At 43.5% G+C, this 26,962-nt stretch overlaps 1 protein-coding gene across 1 annotated transcript; it reads left to right on the forward strand.

Annotated features, from left to right (window-relative positions):
- The first annotated feature begins 1,847 nt into the window (after window positions 1-1,847).
- fscn2b (fascin actin-bundling protein 2b, retinal) lies at window positions 1,848-26,627 on the forward strand. The gene is made up of 8 exons (XM_015963592.3): window positions 1,848-2,294; window positions 2,937-3,119; window positions 3,405-3,503; window positions 3,626-4,352; window positions 23,553-23,709; window positions 23,925-24,046; window positions 25,906-26,073; window positions 26,159-26,627. The coding sequence occupies exons 3-8, from the start codon at window positions 3,411-3,413 to the stop codon at window positions 26,362-26,364; spliced, it is 1,473 nt and encodes a 490-aa protein (XP_015819078.1). The 5' UTR covers window positions 1,848-2,294; window positions 2,937-3,119; window positions 3,405-3,410; the 3' UTR covers window positions 26,365-26,627.
- The last annotated feature ends 335 nt before the right edge of the window (window positions 26,628-26,962 follow it).

Raw genomic sequence — 26,962 nt, forward strand, 5'->3', positions numbered from 1 at the left:
TTAAGCACAAACACAAACACACACACACACACACACACACACACACACACACACACACACACACAGAGAGAGAGAGAGAGAGAGAGAGAGAGAGAAATATATGCTTCTACAAATATGGACAATACCATGTACCACTTCCCATTTCATTTGGTCTTGTAGTTTTTTCTATATGATGGCCTCACCGTTATGTCCTGCCTGTGTATTTGTCGTGTACTATTGTCCCTCTACTCTCTACTCCCTCTCATTCCCTCATTGCGTTGTATGTCTCTTTTCTCCCTGCCTGTCCGCTACGGTGCATAGGCTAATGCAGTCCAACATACCACAAACCTAATAAAGGCTACTGCTCAACAGAGGAATATCCCACACCTGCTACTGCTCTGGCACCCGGATCAACCATTCTGTCTGCTTCAACTCCCAGGACAGGACAGGTTATAACTCTGCAAACAAGCTAGCTTTGAAACACAAACCAAATCACATAACTTTCACCCCACCGTCAGCTATCATCCCCAGGCCACATCCCGCGGACACCAGAATACGCATTGCCGCAGTAAATAAGAGCACAGTAAACACCAGTCGCGTTTTTCCTCTGTGTCTGAAAGATAACCTTTGTTAAAGGTTGGTTTATGCTTGACGCGTCCGCGAGGTCCGCACGGCTCCGCGCGGAAAAGTTGCGTCATTTTGCGTCATTTTAACAACCACGCCCCTCCGCACGGCCCAGAATTTCCGTAACGCGCACCTCGGAAAATTTCTAACCACGCGGACGGACTGACGCGGAAAAACATGGCGGACCGGCAAGAACTAGTATGGCAGAGGTTCGTAAATACAGACATTTGTATGATTCAGCTCTCAGAGATCACCGTGATCAACACGTTGTAAATAATTCTTGGAGAGAAATAGCTCGCACTGTCGGAAAAGACGAGGACACTGTTAAAAATGCTGAAATGCCATGTTGTAAACAGTCATTTCTACTTCTACTATGGTGTAGTGTTGGATGCATGCCGTAGAGCTCCATGCTGCCCCGTTCAGTTTGGGAGAATATTGGCTCACCGCAGAGACGAGCCGCACGAACCATAAACGCTGCGAGTTGTGAAGCACGTTCCATCCGCGAGCCGCATCACCGCGCGGAAAGTGAATGCGTCAAGCATAAACCAAGCTTAAGACTCCCCTTTCAGTGGAGCCAGTCTCCCCCTGTCTCCCCTGTTTTTCAAACCTTGACCCCACCCACTAGAGCCAGTTTTCAATTGTAATGGAAAACAACTCAAACCATGTGGAGTTAGGCCTTGCTGAGAAGGCTCTAGTGGAAAAGCGCCATCAAATCACTCCTCAAACCCACCTAACCCCTTTCCTCTTGCACCCAGTGTTGTGGTGACCAGTTCGCCACCAATGCAAAAGCCGGTCTTGTATTTTATTTCTTCAGAGCTGCTGTATTTGATGACATGTGGAAGACAAACTGAAGCTTGAACAGTGAATAACTAACTGATCATTCACCAAAGATCCACAGTTCAGTAGTTTAGTTATGACTTCCATGTAGTTGAGATTAGTTTAGGTTTGCAGTATTTATGCTCCTGCCTTGTCTCTCTGGGAACTTTGTGAGATATTCTGAGCTGCAGATGGAGTTTGGGTCAAGAGGAGTAAACAGTGGGTGGATGGTGTTTACTATGAACTCTGAGAACCTCTGAACTCTTTGTGCGAGTGGGGATGTCATGTATGCTGCTGTGGGTCAGGAAGTGTATATGTTTATAACAAATGACAAGCAGATGGAGTGTTTGTGTGTGCGTGTCTGCAAGTGATTAAGCATGCGCGAGTGTGTGTTTGTGTGTGTGTTTGAGGAGTGGGGAGGGGTTGTTGCAGTAGATTAGCCAGGTTGAGATGATTGGGTTGAGGATTAGACAGATTTAGGAACAGACATGTCTGTTTACTCCTCCAAGAGGACTTAAAATAGGTTGATTGGCAAGGTTGATTACACACACACACACACACACACACACACACACACACACACACACACACACACACACACACACACACACACACACACGCACACGCAATTGTGTAAAACTGTCTACGGTGATTATTCTGATGCCTTTCTATCCACCATCTCTCCTAAATTTAGATGTAAAGTCTGCATCGCTCTGCCTCTCAGACTTGATTCCCATTAGGACTCACAGAACTTGCAATCAGAGAAGGTGTGCAACTAAACCCAGCTCCGGCAGGTAAGAGGAGCCGCACTCAGGCAAGTACCCCCAACGGCACAGGGAGCGAGCGCTCTGGTTACGAGTGCTGTGTGTGCATAGGTGAGCATTGTTTCTACTCACTTCTGTTTGCGTGTAGCAGAAAGGGGGGAAGAGCAGAGCTCAGAATACGGTGCGGAGAAAGAGAAAGGCAGGATTACAGACTTGTCAGAATAGAGAAAGGCAGCTAGGGAGAAGGAGACGATGGGAGGAAAAAGCGACAGAGAGAGGCTTAAGATTACAAAAGCATACGTCTTTTGTAGCCGGGCTCAGTTGGGATAGACAGCTAACATTTTTAGAAGGAGTGCACAACCATAAAACTTTCGGAGGATGTTCTCCTTCGCTGATCAAACTTGCGTCTGACAAACTAGGGAACCTGGACTTTGAGGAAGGCAAAGGAGGGTGCAGAGGTGTTTGATGTGATTGATCCAAACAGCAACAGAGCCGAAGGTGGGGCAAACACAATCCCCCCAGAGAAGTCTAGTCTAGGGGATCCCAGGGATTGAGTCTTCAGGGTAAATAACAAGTCATGCAAGAACAGGGGTGAAGCTGCTCTACAGAAGAGAAAGCGGGCGAGGGTATAGGCTGCGGGAGCCGATCCGAGGCAGTCCAGAGCAAAATTAGTCCACAGAGAAAGAGGGTTTGACACTGGACTGAAAAGAGATCAAGGCTGACTCAAGTCTTTGCTGCCTCTAACCTGATTAGGGAGAACAGCAGCAGAGGTGGAGGCGAGCTGGGAGACAGAAAGATCAACAGAAAGTACGAGCCAGCAAGAAAAGAAGAGAAAGAGAAAGAATTACACGAGGGCGCCTGACGAAAGAAGCCTCTTAAATCTGGGAGCTGGAATTAGAGCCGCAGGAACTGCAGAGGGGAAGCCACAAAACCGCAGTAAGTAAATTAGGATGCTGTGGCTGGAAAAATGTATAATGAAGTCAAGGGCGGGGGAAGGAATTTGTGGTTTTGTGAGTGCTTTATATACTGCTCCTTAATTAATTGATTTCCTGCTTTTACAGCTTTCGCATTTCATTATTCACCATTATGCTTTCCTTGTACCTTGCAGCTTTAAAACTCTACTTTTCCCCTTTGCTTAACTTACTTCTTCCTACCATCAGATCCTCCTTTCAGATCATCGTTTTATCTAACTTTCTATCTCCACATCATACAAATCCACAGGTGAAGATGCCTGCTAATGGGAACCATCCCTTGAAGCTGCAGTTTGGTCTAATTAATTATGAGGGTCGCTATCTCACAGCAGAGGCCTTTGGTTTTAAGGTACAGCAAGCCAACGTCTGGGTGTATTCATGGTTGCAATACTTCAAATGGAAGACAAAAGCCTGCCATTGTTGTTGTCTGTTCAGCTAAACCTTCAGAGTAACACCTGTCCGGTTTCCCAGGTGAATGCATCAGCATCGAGCCTAAAGAAGAAGCAGATCTGGACTCTGGAGCAAGACTCCCAGGACACCCAGGTGGTGTTTTTACGCAGTCACCTGGGACGCTACTTAGCTTCTGACAAAGATGGCAACGTTACCTGTGAGGCCGATGGCTACAATTCAGACTGCCGCTTCCTGATCGTGCCTCAGTCGGACGGCCGCTGGGCGCTGCAGTCTGAGCAATATCTTCGCTTCTTTGGTGGCTCACAGGACTACCTGTCCTGCTTCGCTCAGATAATCACAGATGCCGAGCTGTGGGCAGTGCACCTGGCTCTCCATCCTCAAGCCAACCTTCTGTCTGTCGCCCGTAAGCGCTATGCCCACCTCTCCAAGGAGGATGGGGAAATCGCCGTGGATGTTAACATTCCCTGGGGGGTGGAAGCACTCCTGACTCTTGTCTACCTTGATGGGAAATACTGCCTAAAGACTTGTGACGGCCGCTTCCTCAGTAGCGACGGAAAGCTGTTGAAGGAGAGTGGGCGGGCCACGGCGTACACGTTGGAGCTGAAGTGTGGGAAGCTAGCCTTTAAAGATTGTGAAGGGAAGTATTTGTCTCCCATGGGGCCTACGGGGACCCTGAGGTCTGGCCGATGCTCCAAACCTGGCAAAGATGAACTGTTTGACTTGGAGGAGAGCCACCCCCAAGTGGTTCTGACAGCAGCTAATGGCCGCTATGTCTCCATAAGGCAAGGTGAGAAAACACACCGATCAGTGGAACATTCTTCACTCATAAACATAGATTTGCCTGAAGTCCATGCATGCATGTAAAAGCTTTTCATCAGGAGTTCCTTCAGTCTCATTGAATCTCAAACAGCTGATTAAATGGGGAAAAGTTGCCCTTCAGCATCCCTGAAGGTGGTCACACGAGCTCCTGCTGACACAAGCGACCTGCTCACATACATAATAAAGCAGTGGCTGATAAGGGGTGCATGGTCATTACGAGTAATGCAGTCTCCTCTCAGCATGCATGTCTTTACATTTTATTTTCTGTTACCTAGCATCTCAAAATTTCTTCACAAATGAAACCTTTTGGCTTTGTTGGTTCTTGGTTTTAATCGTGTTCCTTTTACAATCGCTAACTTTCTGAAACAGTTTGTTGTCCCCTACAACCCGTTGAGTAATGTTTAGAACATTCTCTATACTTCCTCTTCGTTCTCGTGATCAGTCTCTTATGGTGGGTTTTTACAAGACATGACATCACGTTGCTGTGTCGATGGACTCCTTGTTGGCTCAAAAGCAATTTCCTCTGAAACGAAAGATAGGATTTCTTTGATCAGTGTAACGGTTTTACTCGAGTCATCCAACCTGAGATGCTGCACTTGAGTTTCAATCACTTTGGTTCGAAGGGTCCATTGGTCTGATTTGGAAATGGATTTGAAGGTAGATTAGCATACACTAACAGGGCTTGTCAACGCACTAGGTCACGTCTGCCACCATCTGGCTGCAGATTCTTGTCTGTGGGGTTGAATTACTTCAACTCTGGATGCAGTAACTGAATATGCCCTCATTGTTCCTCGTTAGCTTTGGGCACTGGAGACAAACTACTGCACAGAATTGGAAACTGACTGGTTGAAGGGGTACTAGGTAAAGCATAAAGCATGCATCATAACTCTAGAGTATTGCATGTTTGTGCATTTAAACATAGAAGAATTTTGCAACAGCCACTTCTCCACTCAATGCTCTTTCTTTTTATTATTATTGTTATTATTATTATTATTATTTGCTCTTCCTACACTTCGTTTGCACAAACAAAAGCTTCATCCTTCTCTGCAACGCTCGCCCACTCACAACCATCCTGCTGAGGCAAGTGGTGAGGCGTGCTGAATTATTGATGAAGCTGCATGGCCCCTGTTCCTGGAGGGTGAGGGGGAGCGTCTGCTTTCAGAAACCCAAGCTGCCTCAGTTACCTGTAGCCAAAACTTCTGCCCCAAAGAGCCCAGCTCTAACCCACTAATCTAACCAACTAACCTCAGACTCAGTCAGCACTTACACGTTGCTAAATACCAGAGAAAACAGACACATCTTGGTGGTCGTGGAAAATATGTTAGTCTGTGTGAGAAGGGTCAGATCTTTGGCATCAAGCAGAGAAAACATCTAAAGATATGCAGAAACGACTAAAACTGGGTTAAGAACTGTCCAATGCATTATTAAAAACTGGTCTGATGAGTCCGGATGGACCGTGTTCCAGTGTGATGGTGCATCAGGGTAAGAAGAGAGGCAGATGAAGTGATGCACCCATCATGTCTAGTGCCTACTGTACAAGTCTGTGGGGGCAGTGCTATGATCTGGGGTTGCTGTAGTTGGTCAGGTCTCGGTTCAGCAACAGGATGTGCACCAAGAATGAGGTCAGCTGACAACCTGAATATCCTGATCTTCCCTGCTGGCATGAACATATTCCAAGATGACAATGCCAGGATTCATTGGGCTCAGATGGTGAAAGAGTGGTTCAGGGATTGGCCACCACAGAGTCCAGACCTTAACTCCGTTGAGAATCTTTGGGATGTGCTGGAGAAGGCTTTGTGCAGCGGTCAGATTCTACCATCATCAATGCAAGATCTTGGTGAAACATTAATGCAACACTGGATGGAAATAAATCTGGTGATGTTGCAGAGGCTTATCGAAACAACGCCAAAGGGAATGTGTGTCGTAATCAAAGCTAAAGGCAGTCCAATGAAATATTAGAGTGTGATTTTTTTTTTTTTTTTTTTTTTTTTTTTTTTGGTGGTGACATTTTTTTGGGCTGGGCAGTCATTCTATTAAAATAATTACATGACATTATTGGACGTATATTAAATATTTTATGTTCAGTCCATTTGCCTGTTCTAAGCTGTGTTTTAGTTTTTACTTTTCAGAGCAAACAATTTTAAATCAGAAATACAGAACTTAGGAGGGAAACTTATTTAGAATCAGAATTTTTTAGGTGAAAATGGATTTTATAGGGCCATGAATTCATTTAATTAATGATGGGCTTATACAGGTGCTGGCCAGTAAATTAGAATATCATCAAAAGGTTGAAAATATTTCAGTAATTCCATTCAAAACGTGAAACTTGTACATTATATTCATGCAATGCACACAGACCAATGTATTTCCAATGTTCATTACATTTAAATTTGATATTCATAAGTGACAACTAATGAAAACTCCAAATTTGGTATCTCAAAAAATTAGAATATTCTGAAAAGGCTGAATATAGAAGACACCTGCTGCCACTCTAATCAGCTGATTTACTCAAAACACCTGCAAAGGCCTTTAAAAGGTCCCTCAGTCTTGTTTTGAAGGCACCACAATCATGGGGAAGACTTCTGACTTAACAGCTGTCCAAAAGACAATCATTGACACCTTGCACAAGGAGGGCAAGACACAAAAGGTGATTGCTAAAGAAGCTGGCTGTTCGCAGAGCTCTGTGTCCAAGCACATTAACAGACAGGCGAAGGGACGGAAAAAATGTGGTAGAAAAAAGTGTACAAGCTCTAGGGATAACCGCACCCTGCAGAGAATTGTGACGACAAACCCATTCAAAAATGTGGGGGAGATCCACAAAGAGTGGACTGCAGCTGGAGTCAGCGCTTCAAGAACCACCACGAGGAGACTCATGAAAGACATGGGATTCAGGTGTCGCATTCCGTGTGTCAAGCCACTCTTGAACAAGAAACAGCGCAAGAAGCGTCTCGCCTGGGCCAAGGACAAAAAGGACTGGACTGATGCTGAGTGGTCCAAAGTTATGTTTTCTGATGAAAGCAAGTTCTGCATTTCCTTTGGAAATCAAGGACCCAGAGTCTGGAGGAAGAGCGGAGAAGCACAGAATCCACGTTGCATGAGGTCCAGTGTAAAGTTTCCACCGTCAGTGATGGTGTGGGGTGCCATGTCATCTGCCGGTGTTGGCCCACTCTGTTTCCTGAGGTCCAGGGTCAATGCAGCCGTCTACCAGGAAGTTTTAGAGCACTTCATGCTTCCTGCTGCTGACCAACTTTATGGGGATGCAGACTTCACCTTTCAACAGGACTTGGCACCTGCACACAGTGCCAAAACCACCAGCACCTGGTTCAAGGACCATGGTATCCCTGTCCTTGATTGGCCAGCAAACTCGCCTGACCTTAACCCCATAGAAAATCTATGGGGTATTGTGAAGCGGAGGATGCAATACGCTAGACCCAACAATGCAGAGGAGCTGAAGACGACTATCAGAGCAACCTGGGCTCTCATAACACCTGAGCAGTGCCACAGACTGATCGAGTCCATGCCACGCCGCATTACTGCAGTTATTGAGGCAAAAGGAGCCCCGACTAAGTATTGAGTGCTATACATGCACATTCTTTTCATGTTCATTCTTTTCAGTTGGCCAACATTAGAGAAACAAACATTTTTTCATTGGCCTTTAGAATATTCTAATTTTCTGAGATACCAGATTTGATGTTTTCATTGGTTGTCACCTATAAATATCAAAATTAAACGTAATAAACATCGGAAATACATTGGTCTGTGTGCATTGCATGAATATAATGTACAAGTTTCACGTTTTGAATGGAATTACTGAAATATTTTCAACCTTTTGATGATATTCTAATTTACTGGCCAGCACCTGTATGTGTGTAAACCTTAAGCACTCACTCAGATAAAAGCATAGCTGTTGATCAGTGGCCTGTGGGCATGAAAAGGTAAATTTTTTCAAAAAAGAGCAAAGCTTGGTCTGTTAAAATGTCTTGCGGTCTGCCTGTATCTGTCCTGTCTATATGTGTGTGTGTAATCTTGGTCAGGCTGTACTGTGGAGTCAAGTTCCTATGCTCTGGATCGCTGGAGCGCTGGCAATAAAATTCTTTCAGATTCTGATTCTGATGTTCCCACTGAAAGTTAAAGTTGGAACACATTGGGTGAAATCTAAAATGTGCAGATTATGTTAATGTAACCCAGAAGCTAGAACCTTAATGAGGTATTAACTAATTGGCTTACTAATATGATCCATCCTCAATTTAGATAAAATATAAAATATAAATTAAGGAAATTAACAATACTAATTAATAGATATCTAATTAACTAATAGATAATTTCATAATGAATTATTGGAAGGGTGAATAACTAAAATAACGAGTTTAATATTAAACATCGGTTAAAACAAGAATCTTGAACATCCCTAACAGAAACATAAGAGGAAAGCTGTATACTATTGGTCCAGGTGGGAATCTGAAATTTCATTGGCTGAGAGAAATAAGTCCCGCCTCCGCGAAATAAAACCGTGCGACGCAGCTGAGCGAGAGGAGAGACAAACGGCTGTGCAGCACGCAGATACAGAAAGCAAAGACTGAGCGGTTAGAGAGAGAGAGAGAGAGAAAAAAAAAACAACGGTCGAGGCCGTGAAGAACCCTGATTTGGGTGCCGCATAGATAGAGGGAGAGGCGGACTTGACTCCTTCTAATAAGAGCTAGGAACTTGGAACCAACGCGATTTGTGTGGAGACGACAGAGTGAACCAATCCTCTGTAGGAGGGAACCGTTGGAGCGCGTTGGCTGGGTTTTTTTTTTTTTCCTTGGGTTTGATCCCGACTCCTATGATCACTCACTTGGAACGAGAACTGGATTTCTTCCTGACGAGGGAGATGGCGAGCCTTAACCACTGAACGAACCAGGACATCTCAAGTAACTGAAGAGCAGACTGCTCTCTTCTGTGAACAATCTCAACGGTGTGGTAGGAAAAAATCGCACCACCGGACTCTGACTTTCACCCCAAGCGTGGGGATTTGACTTGACGCCGGCTGACTTGTGACTCATATGATCAAATCTCATACCGACCATTTTACTATTGTCGATTGTTTTCATCTGTTTTTGTGTGTTATCTTTATGTGTTATATTTCCCATTTTTATTAAAATTTAGTATATAAACCGTTTCATGCTATACCCGTGACTCCAGTCATTCTTAAACAACCTCCAATTCTCCCCGAACCTAATTATTGGCCCATTTGTTTATTTTTTCTTTTAATTATCTTATTGTATCCTGTAATCCGGTTACATAAAACTTGGCGAGCCAGCCAGGAGAATTGTAGAGTTGTTACCTTAGCTAACCATTGACTGACATCATAAGAGTGCCTGGAGGTCACAGTGGTTTGCCATTTTGGCATTATTGGTACTTTTGAGTGTTTTAAAATGGAAGTTGTGAAAACAGAAAAGGTCAAAGTTTCAAATGCTGTTTTAATCAGTGGGTTAACTGATACAGACCTTGATAACGAAGTCTTTGGGTTTATGGAAGGATTCGGACTAGTTAACAGGCGCATTAAGTTACCAAACTGTGATCAGATTATTGTGGAGTTTCAACATGAAGCCACTGTTAAGGAATTAAAGAAACAATGTTTACCCTATGACAAACCTTGTACTAGGAACCCAGATGTTTTCTTTCATATTCAAGACCTAGCCAGCGCGTACAGTCTAGAAACTAGCACATCTGCCACTGATGCCTATCTGTCAGAGCTCAGGGACATAGCTGCGCGTAGCAATCAATCATTTAAAGACCTTCTAATGGAGGAACTGGCAAAAATTGGGGAATCTTTAGGAAGGGATACCCATGCATCTGAACCAGTCACTGAACCAGAGCCAATGCTCCATAGTGACCAAGTTACATATTCCCTGCCTTTAACACCAGAAGTTAACTATATGAACAACTCAAAGGACAATTGTCCACCTACAGAGACTGGAAAACAAAACCCTTGCATTCCACCAAATCTTTTAAACACACCTGAGGTTCAGCGAGTTATTGTGGAACACATTGTTAAAAGCAGTGAGGTTATCCCTCCGCCTACTTCACAATACAGACTAAAACCGTTCTCAGGGCGAGTTCCACACCCTTCTTTTGAAACTGACTATGATACTTGGCGTAGTAGTGTAGTGTTATGCATAAATGATCCTTCACTCACCAAGTCCCAAATTGTACGAAGAATCGTGGAGAGTCTGTCAGCCCCAGCAGCGAGCATCGTTAAAGCTCTTAGTCCAAAATCCGACCCGGAAACGTACCTTGAACATCTCGATTCAGCTTACGCAGCTGTCGAAGACGGCGACGAGCTCTTTGCTCGCTTCTTAAACACAAACCAGGACAGTGGTGAAAAACCTTCCGATTACTTTCAGAGGTTATACACCTTGTTAAACCTAGTTATTCAGAGGAATGGAATTTCCTCCAGTGACGCCGACCAGCAGCTGCTCAAGCAGTTTTGCAGAGGCTGTTGGGACAGCTCGCTGATTTCAAACCTGCAACTCGAACAAAAGAAAGACAACCCGCCTCATTTTACAGCACTTCTCCTCAAACTGCGCACTGAAGAAGACAAACAGGCTACTAAAGCAGCACGCATGAAACAACACTTAGGGGCACAACGAACTAGAGTGTATTCAAATGTGCAAACAACATGCTCTCAGAGTAAAAACACTTGTGAACTGGAAATAGATGATAACTGTGATGACTTACGCAAACAAATCGCTGAGCTCAGGAGCCAAATTGCACAGCTTAAGGTTAACAACACAGATAAAAAGGCAAAGAAAACTCAAAAAGAGTCAAAACCCCGTGTGGGGACTAAAATTCCAGATGAGCCCAAACAGATTCAGCAGATAACAGCAGTGGTGCCCAGACCAAAGCCTGGATACTGTTTTAAGTGCGGAGAAGATGGGCACATAGCTTCTAGCTGTAGCAACGAGCCAAATCCAGCACTAGTTGCAACTAAAAGACTTGCTCTTAGACAGAAGCAGCGCGAGTGGGAGATGTCAAAGCCAATTGCTCAGTCTCCTCCTTTAAACCGGTAGAAGCTCCTATCGTGGGACAGATAGGTGCTAAAGTAGAACCAAGTCCCTCTAAGGAAAGGACAGAGAGACTTTTTTGCAAGCCAGTTCATGCTCATTCAGTGCCAAAACTTCCCAAAAGATTAGTGGGTGGGCGATGCACAGCTACAGTCTCAGTTAACAGTGTTGAATGTAATTGTTTACTGGATTCAGGGTCCCAGGTAACCACCATTGCCAATTCTTTTTACCAAGAACACTTACCTGACCTCTCAATTAAACCCATCAGTAATCTGTTAGAAGTCGAGGGCGCAAACGGTCAAGCAGTTCCTTATTTAGGATACATAGAGATAAGTGTCACATTTCCAAAAGAGCTCGATCAGTCTGGACTTGAGTTACCTACCCTTGCGTTAGTGGTTCCGGATATAAGCTCAAACTCTGATACACCACTACTCATTGGCACAAACACACTCGATCCTTTGTATGAGCAATTGTCTGCCAATAACTTACCTGATTCCAAGGCACTCTCTTATGGGTACCAACACGTGCTAAAAGCCTTAGCAGTCAGAAAAAAACAAAGCAAAGATGGACGAGTTGGTGTGGTGAAGCTTCGAGGGAGAACCCAAGAAGTTCTCCCTGCAAATAAAAAACTGTTACTAGAAGGGTTTATGCAACCCAGCCAAAACAAGCATGAGCCTTATGCACTCATTGAACAACCCACCAATGGTTCTCTACCAGGGGGTATAATTGTAGACTGTTGCCTCATTTCCTTACCTTCACATGGTCCATACAAAGTACCTGTTGTACTAAGAAACGAAACTAACCATGACATCACATTACCCACTAACTGTGTGATCGCTGAGTTAGTTAAAGCCGATCGTGTTATGCCATATCCAGAACCTGACAAAAGTGATCAGAAAGTACTTGCGGCGTGTAGTTCGCAGCAACAGACTTCACCTTCAAACCCTCCTCTCAGTTTTGACTTCGGTACTTCGCCCTTGTCCGAAGAATGGAAAGGGAGGATCACCAACAAACTTAACACTTACTCCGATGTGTTTTCGCACCACGATCTTGATTTTGGTCATACACAACAGATAAGACATCACATCAACTTAAAAGACGAGACCCCATTCAAACAGAAATCTCGGCCGATCCATCCACATGATTATGAAGCCGTGAGAAAACATTTGGAAGCCCTCTTGGAAACCGGTATAATAAGAGAGTCGGAGTCTCCATTTGCCTCACCAATAGTGGTAGTTCGGAAAAAGAATGGTGAGGTACGTCTATGTATAGACTATAGAAAGCTTAATCTGCAAACCATTCGCGACGCATATGCCCTGCCTAACTTGGAGGAGTCCTTTTCTGCTCTCGCTGGATCACAGTGGTTTTCTGTGATGGACCTCAAGTCAGGTTACTATCAAATAGAGATGTGTGAAAAGGATAAACCTAAAACTGCTTTTGTTTGCCCGTTTGGGTTTTATGAATTTAACCGTATGCCACAAGGAATAACAAATGCTCCAAGCACTTTCCAACGGGTTATGGAAAAGTGTATGAAGGACATTAATCTGAAGGAAGTGTTAGTTTTCCTAGACGACTTGATCGTCTTTTCCAACTCCTTGGAAGAACACGAAACCAGACTTTCTCACGTTCTTGAACGGCTTAGAGAATACGGACTCAAGCTATCACCAGATAAGTGTCGTTTTTTCCAGACATCTGTGCGTTATCTTGGACATATAGTATCTCGAGATGGCATAAAAACCGATCCAGATAAGGTGGAAGCACTCAAAACATGGCCGAAGCCTCAGACTTTGAAGGAACTCCAATCTTTCTTAGGATTTACCGGTTATTACCGACGCTTCGTTAAAGATTACTCAAATATTGTCAAGCCACTAACATCTCTCACGGCTGGTTATCCACCCAAACGGAAAAACTTTAAAACACCACCATGTAGATCAAAGTACTTGAACCCCAAAGAACCCTTTGGGAATCGTTGGAGCCAAGACTGTGAGAAGTCCTTTCAAACTATTATTGAAAAACTTACCACTTCGCCAGTTCTTGGCTACGCTGACGCAAAACTCCCATATCTAGTACACACAGATGCTAGTACGACCGGACTCGGTGCAGCGCTATACCAAGTGCAAAACGGTGTCACACAGGTAATCGCTTATGCAAGTCGCGGTTTAAGCTCTAGTGAAACTAGGTACCCTGCGCACAAGTTGGAGTTTCTAGCCTTAAAGTGGGCCATAACAGATAAGTTTCATGACTATTTGTATGGGAACACATTCACTGTCATTACTGATAATAATCCGTTAACTTACCTCTTAACAACGGCAAAACTCGATGCAACGAGCTATCGTTGGCTAGCTGCGTTGTCCACCTATAATTTTGACATCAGATACCGTGCAGGTACACAGAACGTTGACGCGGATGGCCTGTCTAGGAGGCTGCATGATAAACCTGAAGACAACTCAAAATTCACTGAGGAATGCCAACGACTAGATGAGTTCCGATCTCATCTTTTATCCTCTGTCAAAGAAGTCGAGCTTCAACTTCAAGCCGAAGCAGTGAAGGCAACATGCCAAAAGCACATGGTCTTGGATGAGGCTGATTCTCCTTGTGGTTTAGTTCAGTCACTTGCCATGTCTGCAGCGGCCATTCCAGACCTATTCCAGTTGGAAGACAATAGTGACAGTTTCTTTGCTGTGCCCAAGTATAACCATGCTGACCTTGTCTCCTTGCAGAGGAAAGATCCAACCATTGGCCGAGTCATTCAGCTGCTTATGACTGACAATAAACCGCCAACTGATACTATTGCAGAACCCCCGGTGGTTCTTAACCTTTTGAGAGAGTGGAAACGGTTTGAGTTTCAAAATGATTTACTGTACCGGAGACGCCAATTAGGACCAGAGACATCATTGCAGTTAGTCTTGCCTGATTCATTACGTTCAACAGTCATGCAAAGCCTACATGATGATATGGGGCATCTTGGGGTTGAACGTACGACAGATCTCATTCGGTCCCGTTTTTACTGGCCAAGAATGGCTAGTGATATCGAAATCAAAGTTAAAACTTGCGAAAGATGTATCCGTCGGAAGGCCCTCCCTGACAAAGCTGCTCCAATGGTGAGTATTACCACCACCAGACCTATGGAGTTAGTTTGCATGGATTTTCTCTCCATAGAACCAGACAGTAAGAACACTAAAGATGTCTTAGTGATTACAGACCATTTTACAAAGTATGCAGTGTCCATCCCAACCAAAGATCAGAAAGCCACCACCGTCGCGAAGAACCTGTGGGAACATTTTTTAGTCCACTACGGGTTTCCTGAGCGTCTTCATAGTGATCAGGGACGGGATTTCGAATCACGTACAATCAAGGAACTTTGTTCTTTACTTGGTATCCGTAAAGTCAGAACGAGCCCTTATCACCCTCGTGGCAACCCCGTTGAACGGTACAATCGTACATTACTCAGCATGTTGGGAACTTTACAAGCCACTGAGAAACATCACTGGCGCGATTTTGTAAAACCACTTACTCACTCGTACAATTGTACAAAAAATGACGTGACGGGATACTCTCCCTACGAGCTAATGTTCGGTAGGCAGCCTCGGTTGCCTATAGATATTGCCTTTGGGTTACCGCATTTGAACAAGCCCTCTATAACTCATTCTCAGTATGTTAAAGAACTGAAGAGTCATCTGGAACAGAGTTATGACATTGTCATAAAAAACTCTCAAAAAACAGCGAGGAAGAACAAAGAACGGTTCGACAGAAACATTCGTGAGTCCACACTAGGTGTGGGAGATAGTGTTTTAGTCCGAAATCTTCGCTTAAGAGAAAAGCATAAATTAGCAGACAAATGGGAGCAAACAGTGTATATAGTTCTCAAACAGATGGAAAACTTGCCAGTATACACTGTAAAACCAGAGAACGGAGAAGGACCCAACAGAACACTCCACAGAGATCTTTTACTGCCTTGTGGTTTTCTCTCTTCATTAGAAAATGAAACAGAACGCGTTACGAAACCTAGCAGACCTCATACAAGACAGAGTTCAGCCTTAGAACCTGACCCAGATGAGCCACTTGACGAAGAGGTAGATGAGTTTTATTACTCTGATCTTCCACAAGTGCTAAACCGACCATCCTATCAAATAGCGGTCACCTTGCCAAATAGGGAACTCATAGCAGATTCAGGACCGGTAAATAATATTCAACAACAAAACACACTATCCTTACACACAGGGGATCGCAAGGAACCAACCTTAGCTGGTAATGAAAATGCTGAATTGTCCTTACTTGACAAAGGCATCAACACCGAAACATTCTTACCTGACAGAATGAGTGAAACTGCGACATTCTTACCTGAAAGAGTGAAAGAAGCAGCAACATACTTACCTGAAAAAACGAAAAAAAACGAAGTATACTTACCTGACGTAGAAACGGGGGATGAAACTAACACAAACCTACCTCAATTGGATGGTGTCCTAAAGTCGCAGCAACGTGATGTAAGTTTTGAACCCATCATACACGATCAGACACATACATCTGAAAAGACCAAAGTCTTAGAGAATAGCTCATCAGCTCTGTCGGAAACAGAGAGCTCACTTCGTCCTGTCTCAGTTGAGAATCAAACCGAAACGGATGAGCATGATACTGTGCAACCAGAGATGTATGTCAGGAGATCTGAACGAAGTAGTCAGCCTCCTCAAAGACGAACTTACTCTCAATTGGGCAATCCACTAGTGACCGTAGTTAGGTCCCTTTTCCAAGGACTTAATAAAGCTTTTATTGACTCTCTTACTCAAGAAGTTGTGTACCCCGTAGAAACAATGCACAGGGACGTGCATGATATTTAATGGGGGAGGATGTAACCCAGAAGCTAGAACCTTAATGAGGTATTAACTAATTGGCTTACTAATATGATCCATCCTCAATTTAGATAAAATATAAAATATAAATTAAGGAAATTAACAATACTAATTAATAGATATCTAATTAACTAATAGATAATTTCATAATGAATTATTGGAAGGGTGAATAACTAAAATAACGAGTTTAATATTAAACATCGGTTAAAACAAGAATCTTGAACATCCCTAACAGAAACATAAGAGGAAAGCTGTATACTATTGGTCCAGGTGGGAATCTGAAATTTCATTGGCTGAGAGAAATAAGTCCCGCCTCCGCGAAATAAAACCGTGCGACGCAGCTGAGCGAGAGGAGAGACAAACGGCTGTGCAGCACGCAGATACAGAAAGCAAAGACTGAGCGGTTAGAGAGAGAGAGAGAGAGAAAAAAAAAACAACGGTCGAGGCCGTGAAGAACCCTGATTTGGGTGCCGCATAGATAGAGGGAGAGGCGGACTTGACTCCTTCTAATAAGAGCTAGGAACTTGGAACCAACGCGATTTGTGTGGAGACGACAGAGTGAACCAATCCTCTGTAGGAGGGAACCGTTGGAGCGCGTTGGCTGGGTTTTTTTTTTTTTCCTTGGGTTTGATCCCGACTCCTATGATCACTCACTTGGAACGAGAACTGGATTTCTTCCTGACGAGGGAGATGGCGAGCCTTAACCACTGAACGAACCAGGACATCTCAAGTAACTGAAGAGCAGACTGCTCTCTTCTGTGAACAATCTCAACGGTGTGGTAGGAAAAAATCGCACCACCGGACTCTGACTTTCACCCCAAGCGTGGGGATTTGACTTGACGCCGGCTGACTTGTGACTCATATGATCAAATCTCATACCGACCATTTTACTATTGTCGATTGTTTTCATCTGTTTTTGTGTGTTATCTTTATGTGTTATATTTCCCATTTTTATTAAAATTTAGTATATAAACCGTTTCATGCTATACCCGTGACTCCAGTCATTCTTAAACAACCTCCAATTCTCCCCGAACCTAATTATTGGCCCATTTGTTTATTTTTTCTTTTAATTATCTTATTGTATCCTGTAATCCGGTTACATTAACAAATTATTATTTGTGTACTATAAGTAGAAAATAAATGCAGCTTTAGACAAAAGTTCTGGAAAAAGAAGAAAACAAGGCTGGAAGAGAGTGTCATCATCTTACCGTTAATAATTCATGTCAGAGCGCTCTATCGTTGATGGATTAGTTAGGTCTGCCCCACTTACAAACTAGGTAGGGGAGGTCAAGCCCGATCTGGGCTTTAGTCCAAAATAAGACAAACCCACAGCTACCTGTGTGTTTGAGAGCACAGCAGACATTATCTTGTTTCTCTTACTTGAGCGACGTGTGAGTAGATGGTCATCAACAGTCCTAAAGGTATATTCAAATAGCCAGCTTGGATTTCAGCATATCAACCCCCCCCCCCCCCCCCCCCCGATTCCTTCTCCTCTTCTATCATTCTTCCGTCCTACACCTCCTCTCTTCTCATGTGTCAGATAACGAAGACGAGATCCCAGCTGAGCCCTGTCTGAGAATCATTTCTGGGTTGAATTAGTGTGAAATAGACATGTGGAAAAGGTAGACAAAGCATGACATTGGGCTGAGATGAGAGAGAACGGGAGCGATGGGCCCCCAAGGCAGAGCAGAGGGGCTTACACTCCTGCTTCAGATGCACTTAAGATCAATGATAATCTAACCAGCTATAAGACCTAATGACACCTACTCGTGCAGGTGTGAATGAGATGTGATTAAACCGTCCCAGTAGTTCAGCAGGCATGACATCTATGTCACGTGTCATCCCCCTCTCCTCAGTTTATCTCCACAGTCAGATTCCAAATGGAGACAAAATGCCTCAAAGGAACGATTGAAACTAACGGGATTAACTATGGACAGGATCAAAGACAGATACGGAAATTTTTTACTATTTTGTGGTCAAAAACACATCCTTGGCTTTTCCCCAACTAAAAAACACTTATCCTCCAGGACTGGAATCGGGTTATTTGGCACCATTTGTTTACACGTCTGTGGAAAGCCGCCTTCTGGTCTAGATCCCCTCCTCATTCCCTCTTTCTTTATTTCCAGGAGAGGAAGACGGGTCACACTCTAAAGCCAAATTCACACTGAGTGCGGTCTGGTTTACGTACGACTTCAGGACAGACTGCCATTCCCAAGAGCACTAAGTGATTAGAAATTTGACAAAATAAATTTAAAAATATAGCTGAAAAAAAAGAACTAAAAAACAGAGCCAGCAATAAAATGCACCACCGGTTTTATTTTGAAATATACTGGATGCACCTCATTGTTCGACATCTCACTTCCTGTCTGGCTCATGTCATTTCTTTACAATCTGCATGCAGTATCCAGAAAAATAGACTCCATGCAGAAACTTTCTGGGGCTCCGCATCTGGATCTGCAACACAGCCGGAGCGAATGCTCTGATTGGACTGAACGATTTGTGCTCTATGTGGAAGCCGTACAATGTATGGACCACATTCGTTCAGCATTCTGTGTGAAGAAGTTTAAACCGTGAGCTGATAAATTTCTCTGTCAGCTGTTTTAAATAAATACTCAAAGGGCTTGCCTTTTAATTCCTGAATAAAGCAGCAAGATTTGGAATGAAGGGCATGTTTTTTTTACCACAGGACCATGTCAGAAAGATAGACTGTACAAGTCTGGGCCAAAGGACTCCACGTGCTTCTGTTAGACAAGCAAAGCCATGATATCCTGTTTACGGATGCTACCATGTTACTAGTCATGGTGTGTTTTTTAGGTATGATCTTAAACTAAAGGGATTTTAAAAAATTGAATATCCAAACCTACAGCCTCATTGGATGAACTATGTGACAAAACTGGGGAAAGTGTATTTTTCCACAAGGTTCTGGAGAATATTTACAGGATATTTTTTATTATTCCCATTCTCTCAGTCTCCGGTCTTCCCATTGGTGTCCTCTCTCAGGTTGAGGTCAGGACTCGGTGTAAACAAGTCAACCAAGCTCACTCATCGTGTCTTAAATGAAACACATGAAGATATTGATTTGGTGAGGTGTCCAACAAAGTGTCCTCCGGCTAGCGGACCACTTTTCCTGTTTCTTTATTTCCAGGAGAGTCACACTCTAAGTCAGTCACTGGTAGACTCCAAAAACAACCATGATTCAGTAGGTTAGTTTAACTTGGTTTGTGTTGAAGAAGCATAGAAAATGGTACAAATAACACACCTTGACCCCGTGAAGCCACACCCCCGTTGTCGTCAGTCAAACGGGTCCTGAATTTTCTCTCACATCTTCAACTTTAACTTTATTTGTAGAGCGCTTTCACGTGCCCAGAAGGGCAAACAAAGTGCTGTACACCAATATAAAAACATATTAAAATCAGAAATACATAAAACTGTCATAATACCACTAAATATCCCCAACATACCGTTTAAAAATTAAATAAAAGCAGTCCCACAAGCCCAGTGACCACTATCAGATGAAACAGACAATCAGAACACCTAATCCCGGCCTTAAGGTCCAAACGCCAGAAAAAACAGATGTTTTTAATCACCTCTTAAAGTTGGCAAGCAAGTGGGCTTCACGTCTGCCGGCAGCTCATTCCAGAGCTTTGGACCCAGCACTGAGAAAGCACGGGTGCCACGAGATTTCAGTCTGTACCTGGGCACTGTTAGTAGCCCATGGTCAGCTGACCTAGTGGGACATGATGGGGCGTGAGGGTGAATGACATCAGACAAGTATTGAAGTAACTCCCACCCCCCCAACCCTCATCACCTTAAACACAAATAAGATTACCTAATGCGATAAGAAACAGGAAGCCAATGAAAGGCACTTAGAACTAGTGTAATATGCTCAGACCTCCTGGTGCCAGTCAACAACAACAGCTGCAGAGTTGTGGACTGCCTGGAGGCGTGGTATGGAAACTTGCCTAAGCCCCACATAGAGCGAGTTACAGTAATCCAACCTGGAGGTAACAAAGTTATTGCCTTGAAGGTAATAATTGCACAAGTTTATTACCTAAGCTAGGCCTCACACAAGCTTGGATTTGGTTCCATGTATCAAAAACTACATTGTTAGGAAATGTGGAGGGTCTTTTTATTCCAGGTGGATCCTCTGAACCATTGGTCCACACAACTGTCAACCATTCTTGTGAACCATTCATGCAAGGCCGTCGTCATGCTTGTTGCTGGGTAGTTTTCACTTCCTGAACATGCTCATTCTGTTCATGTGTAGAGCGATAGCCTTCATTTCTCACTGTTCTCACCAAGTTCTTTTGAAAATCGTCAAGTCGCAAGAGAAAAGGTGTCTTTGAAGTCAGTGATAACAAGAGAAAAGCCTGCGAAGTGAGAAATAAGACCAGAGTTTTTTAGGAGACTCTTTTCAACGATGGCGTGCGCTGAAAGCGAAGGTTGGGCTCCCCACAGACACCTCTGTCTCCGGTTTTCTGCTCAACAGCTAAGCTAAAGTTCGGCATGCTATTTGGAGAAAGTCATTCCAGATTACTGCTAGAAGAAGCTGCTGCAAGGCTGGCATACTTGTAAATAGAGCGTGCACGAGAATAACTAGGCGTTCTCTTTCACGCGCATTTCTTTCAAAAAGTGGGGAGGGCAGTCCTTTCCTGAAATTCAGAAACGTCCTCCGCATTACCTTTAAGAAAACAAGACCGTGCATTCAAACGACCGATTGGCTATCTTAGCTTTCTTCTACACCCATCAGTTTCCTCACTGAAGCTGTGATGACACTATACTCCCTCCTTTTAAGCGTGTCACCTTGGTTACCAAGATGGCCGCTTTGATCATTTGTGAAAAGGATTGTGACTCAACACCACTTTTTCACACTGGTCTGTGTTGGGACAATGTTTAAAGGGGTGGATCACTCATCTAATCAATACATTTGCAGATGTCTCTAGAAGGAATGAATGCCTTTCCAGCAGAACTCAGGGCCCAAAAGAGGAGGAGTTGTGCCATGAAGTGAAGTTGCTTAAGCTTGGTTTATGCTTGACACGTCAGCGAGGTTCGCAGGGCTCAGCGCGGCAAAATTACGTCATTTTAACAACCACGCCCCTCCACCGTGCCTCGGCACGGCCCAAAATTTCTGCACCACGCACCTAGGAAATTTTGTAAGCACGCGGACGGTCGGACGTGGAAAAACATGGCTGACCGGCAAGAACTAGTATGGCAGAGGTTCGTAAATACAGACATTTGTATGATTCAGCTCTCAGAGATCACCGTGATCAACATGTTGTTAATAATTCTTGGAGAGAAATAGCTCGCACTGTCGGAAAAGACGAGGACGCTGTTAAAAAATGCTGGAATGCCATGTTGTAAACAACAGTAATTTCTACTTCTACTATGGTGTAGTGTTGGATGCATGCCGTAGAGCTCCATGCTGCCCCCTACAGTTTGGGAGAATATTGGCTCACCGCAGAGACGAGCCGCACGAACCGTAAACGCTGCTAGTTGTGAAGCGCGTTCCATCCGCGAGCCGCATCACCAAGCGGGAAGTAAATGCGTCAAGCATAAACCAAGCTTTAGTCTAATGAGTAGTTTAAACTAGCTGAATCCTGATGCTAAACATCAACCTTCCCCGTCCTGAGTCAAGATCGGTGAGTCCATGATTGTGAAGAATTCATAGCGTGACGTAGATATGTGAGGATTCACCATCTATTTTCTATCAGAGAAGCTAATGCACTTTAAATTATTAGACTTTACTTTCGATATTTCTTTAGTGGTTTTAGCTTTTAAGGTAATCAGTCCTTCGTGTGATTGTGTAGGAAGTCAATTATATATGAAAGCAGACTCAGATCTCTTCTGAACAAGTTAATAAAATGTCTATTTGCAGTTTGTTTCTCCTATGTGTGATGATCGAGGGTTCTCTTACATTCAAACTTAAGAGGGGTTGTTAATTATCCGTATCTCCTGCTAAGTGTGTCCGAAGAAATCCTCCAGCTGATTCCTGTTTTTTCTCCCTTTATTCTTTTATTGAGAGGACTGGGGGATTGGACGGGTAGTGCTGGAACACTGATTATATCTGCACCCCGCTGTGAGGAGCACGGATAGACGGGGCTGTGGGTGAGGTAATGACACGTGGATGGGGGATTTAGGGTGTCAGGGGAATGGAGGAAGATGATGGGGGGGGGGGGGGGTAACAAGGGACAAGTGAGTAGAGCAGGAAGTGATGAGAGATTAGTGGTAAAGGATTAAGAAGATGTTTAGGGAATCGCTTAAGACGCTTCTAACTAAGGATTTGGCCCTTTGCAATCTGTGCAGCCAACAAACTCCTTTCTCCTGATGCTGTAACAACCTGTTAGCAGTTTGGATGTCAGTAAAGAGACCTTTCTGTTTCAGAAGCAGGATGTCGCACCATTTTATGGAGGCATACTTGTTTTCCTGTTTGCAAGTGTTTCTCACATCTGTTTCATGTCAGCGCATTAGCAATGAATATATAATTGCTTCCCAAGAAGTTTCTGTGAGATCTTTGTTAATCCAAGGGATTTGTCTGCAGTTGGTGCACAGACATACATGAAGTTTGTTTCTTTCGGGTTATCTGAGGAAGGATTATAAACATGGTCTCGCCTGTTGTGGATAGCTAGTTGAACAACCTCAGCTTGGAGAAATAGGTTACTTCTGGCCAGATAGACAACAGCAGGGCCGGTTGAAGGGTTGTTGTTGAATTAAACAACTTTAAGTGCTAAAATTATAGCAGTTCATGCAAACACTGTTTAGTTTGGTCTGCCCAGTTCATCACAGTCATTCTGGTCAATATTAAAATCATGATGATAACTTATCAAGCTGGGAAACAAGCTGACTTAACAATGGTGGCAAATGGGGTTAAGTACCTGTCTCATAATCAGAGGTTTGCAGGTTCACATCCTGTTTATTCTTTTGTAGTTGTTGTGTCCTTGGGCAAGGCACTTCGCCCTCCTTGCCTGTTTGCGGTGGTTGGAGGGACCGGTGGCGCCTGTGTACGACAGCCTCAGGGCAGCTGTCGCTACAGTGTAGCTCATCACCACCAGGGTGTGAATCTGTGAAGGATTGTTGTCTTATAAAGCAATGAACATGCAAGCCTTTCTAAACCGCCTGTCAGTAGAACATTATCCTTTCCACCCATTTGTCAGGAAAATAATCCTCATTATTGACTTTAAATCTCTGAAACGATGCACAAAGGTGAGAAAGAGAGACACACAGGTGTTTAGTTGCAGAAAGAGTTCATGACATTGTGTGTTTAATATGCACCACCAGGAGTAAGCCTCGCTGCCAATCAGGAGGACGAGACCGACATGGAGACGTTTCAGATGGAGATCCACAAAGACACCAAGATGTGCACGTTTCGCACCAGTCAAGGAAACTACTGGGCTCTGGTGGCTCATGGAGGCATCCAGAGCACCGCTACAGAAGTGTGAGTGAAAGTTAATCCAGCCAAAGATTACAGGAGTTAGTCTGGCGCCACAGATTATAATTCCATAGAAAACATTTCTAAATTAAGTAAAAATGCAACTTTACCAAACAAACAATAAAACTGGCATTTAGGTAAAAGATGTCTGAAAAAAGTTCAAATACAAGGGATGGAGTTGAATAAAAGTAATGAAAGTCCATCATTTCCTTCCACCACAGATCAGTGAACACCATGTTTTCAGTGGAGTGGCTCAGCCACAAGGTGGCAATAAAAGCCAGCAATGGGAAATACATCTGCATCAAGAAGAATGGACAGTTACTGGCAGTCAGCGACTCCATAGGTAAGTGTTCTTCATTTGATTTGTGCATTTCACTCATGCCGTTTTGCATGAACAAACGTTTATGCATGAAAATGAGCAGAACAAGGAAAACTTCCATAACCTGCTCAAATGCATGACCCTTAAAGACTGCTCTTAATATAAAAATATCTTATGAATTCAGAGCTTCTTTCTTTGTGCAGGTCTTACATGTATTAACAGTGAAACAAAGTTCCAAGTCAAAAGGAATATTATTCACTCCACATCTGGAAACACCCCATTTTAGAGTTACAGTGAAAAATCTGTGAAAACTCATAGAGAACAGTTTTATTTCTAGCTTTGATTAAATGGAATTTTATCCATATGCATTGTAATCCTTTTGCCGCTGAACCCTGAGTTAACTTCACGGAATCCTGTTTCAGTGTGTAGTTTTTACTATTAGTTTCTGGAAATATCCATCAAAATGTTGCTGAAAATGAATGAAATGATGCCCAGTTGTTGAAAAATATTGGCGGCTTTGTAACCTCCATCTGTAAAAATCAGGTCTAACTACATGGGAGCGGGTGTAAGAGTGTTTTTCAATGTCTAGGCACCTGGCTTCGCGAGGCGATGTCTTGCGAGGCCAGACGCCTTGCTTACGAAGACACTGTCCTTCCTTGGTCAAAGAAAACGGTTAAATGGAACAGACTTGCATCATGTGACCATGGCGGTCACGTAACGTGACGTGACATGGGAGATTGCGTAATATTTTATATGTACAAGTTTCAATATAAATATATAACGAGACTTTTACTTTTAAAATTGTGTATATATTTGTTAAATTAAATATATAAATGAGTTACTACCTGCTAGCCACTGAAGCTGCAACTACTGAGCAACTAACCAACCATAGATAACTTCCTTGGTTCTAAAAAACATTTTAAATAAGTTGATTTACTTTTAAACTTGAAATGTGCCCTGAAGTAGCTGCCGGCTTCTGATCCGCCATCCTTTTGAAAATACTGTGGTGTATTCGGGGAATTTTTTTTTACCAAGGCTAGGCTACAAGATACATCTCATGTATCCTTGCTCAGCTAGCTAAATGGCTAACAAATGGAGAACACACGCCTTGGTAGAACATGAACATTGGAACACACCTTGGCAGTTCCTGATGACGTATCTCCTAGGCAACCGGGGCGGGACCAAGACATCAAGGCGAGGTTCCTTGACATTGAGAAACACCCTATAAGTCTCTGGGTGACGCCATATTAGATTCCATGTTTCCTTCTATGGGAGCCCATGAGGACAAAATGCATATACTGATTTGTAACAAATGTTTACAAATCTTTCGCCATTCATAAATGTTGTTGTTTTACACATTTACCTCTTCACTTGTTGCCAGTGATGAAAGGGAGTCTGATGTACTCATTATTTTTCTGAAGTTTGCACTCCCCAGGACTTTTTGACCCTAATGGACATCCATTAGTAAGGTCTTACTCCAACACAAAAATACTGCTTACTTGCAATGATTTAGGTATCTACTGCCCCCATCGCCAGGAAAAATGCACACTGTCACTTTAATGTTTAACCTGTGCAAACGATTTTTTTGTTGGTAAAAATAGTTACTTTACCATCAATGAGTTGTCCCTATTTTCATAATAACCTGTAATTTCGAACAACCTGTCCTTTATAGTATCAGTAAACATATTCCGTCTTAGTTCTCAACCCAAACTGGTTCTCACTCAACTGAGATTCAGGACTTTTTAGCAAAGTTGTCTAGTTTTGAACAAACCATGTTTAGAAAAATAAGAAAGTAGAAACGTGATTTTATTGTAGATTTGATCTTGTTAGCCCAGATTCTGACCTCCTTTGTGTTATTTCTGCCTATTCCCATGAATCCCCAGGTGAAGACGAGCAGCTGACTTTGAAACTCATCAACCGGCCCTTGCTGATCCTGAGAGGGGAGAATGGGTTCATCTGCCACCACAAGAACTCCAACACGCTGGACGCCAGCAGATCCGTCTATGACATCTTCACCCTGCAGTTCAGCAACGGCGCTTATCACATCAAAGGTCACAACACACACGCGTAAATGTGAGACGTCTTCCTGTTGAGGCTCCAGCTTGAGCGACCCTCGGTTTCTCTTCTGATCTGCAGGTATTGATGGGCGGTTCTGGTACGTGAACAGTGCCGGGCTGGTGTGTGCAGATGGCGAGGCCCCAGAAGATCTCAGCGTGGAGCTGCTGGAGCGCGGCCGCCTCGCTATTCGTGGCAAAAATGGCAAATACCTGCGAGGGGATCAGGGAGGCAATCTGAAAGGAGATGGACTCAGCCTGAGCAGCTCGGCCCTGTGGGAGTACTAAGAGTTTAAATCTTAATGGTCGATCCGCCAACTTTAGCGTTGAACTAACTTCTTGGAATGAAGGATACTGACAAAGGAAGAACTGATTGTGCACATATATATATGTATATATATATATATTCATTCAGCCATGAGAAGTATTTGAGCTGCAAAATTAGTGGTGTTACTCCTTTAAACTCTTTTCTAATAGCTGTTTAATGCACACTTGACTTGCTGTCTGAATTAAAATAATAAAGGCACACAGATCATAATCACTGGCATGACATTAAACTGGTTTTGTTGTTTTATTTCATCTCAGTTCTCGATGTCCTTAAGCCATCACACGCACAAAAGGGAGCGTGAGAGAGTAAAGTGGTAGTACAGACGTGTAATATCACTTGTCCCTAATTAGCTCTGTAAGAACAGTGATTCAGGCTGCCATTTGGGATAAGTACGGTCACCATTAAAGGTGAAAACATCTCTGAGACAAGCCGGGCAAGGCGGTGCTGTCTGCAGATGGCTATTAGGGAACAGTAATGACATGGTTTCAGGTGGACACCTGTAGAGACAGTCGGACATGTCACAACATTACATGCACTGCTTTTTTTCTGTGGTGATCA

This window comes from Nothobranchius furzeri, chromosome 16 (genome assembly GCF_043380555.1).
Source record: "Nothobranchius furzeri strain GRZ-AD chromosome 16, NfurGRZ-RIMD1, whole genome shotgun sequence".
Classification (NCBI taxonomy): Eukaryota; Metazoa; Chordata; class Actinopteri; order Cyprinodontiformes; family Nothobranchiidae; genus Nothobranchius; species Nothobranchius furzeri.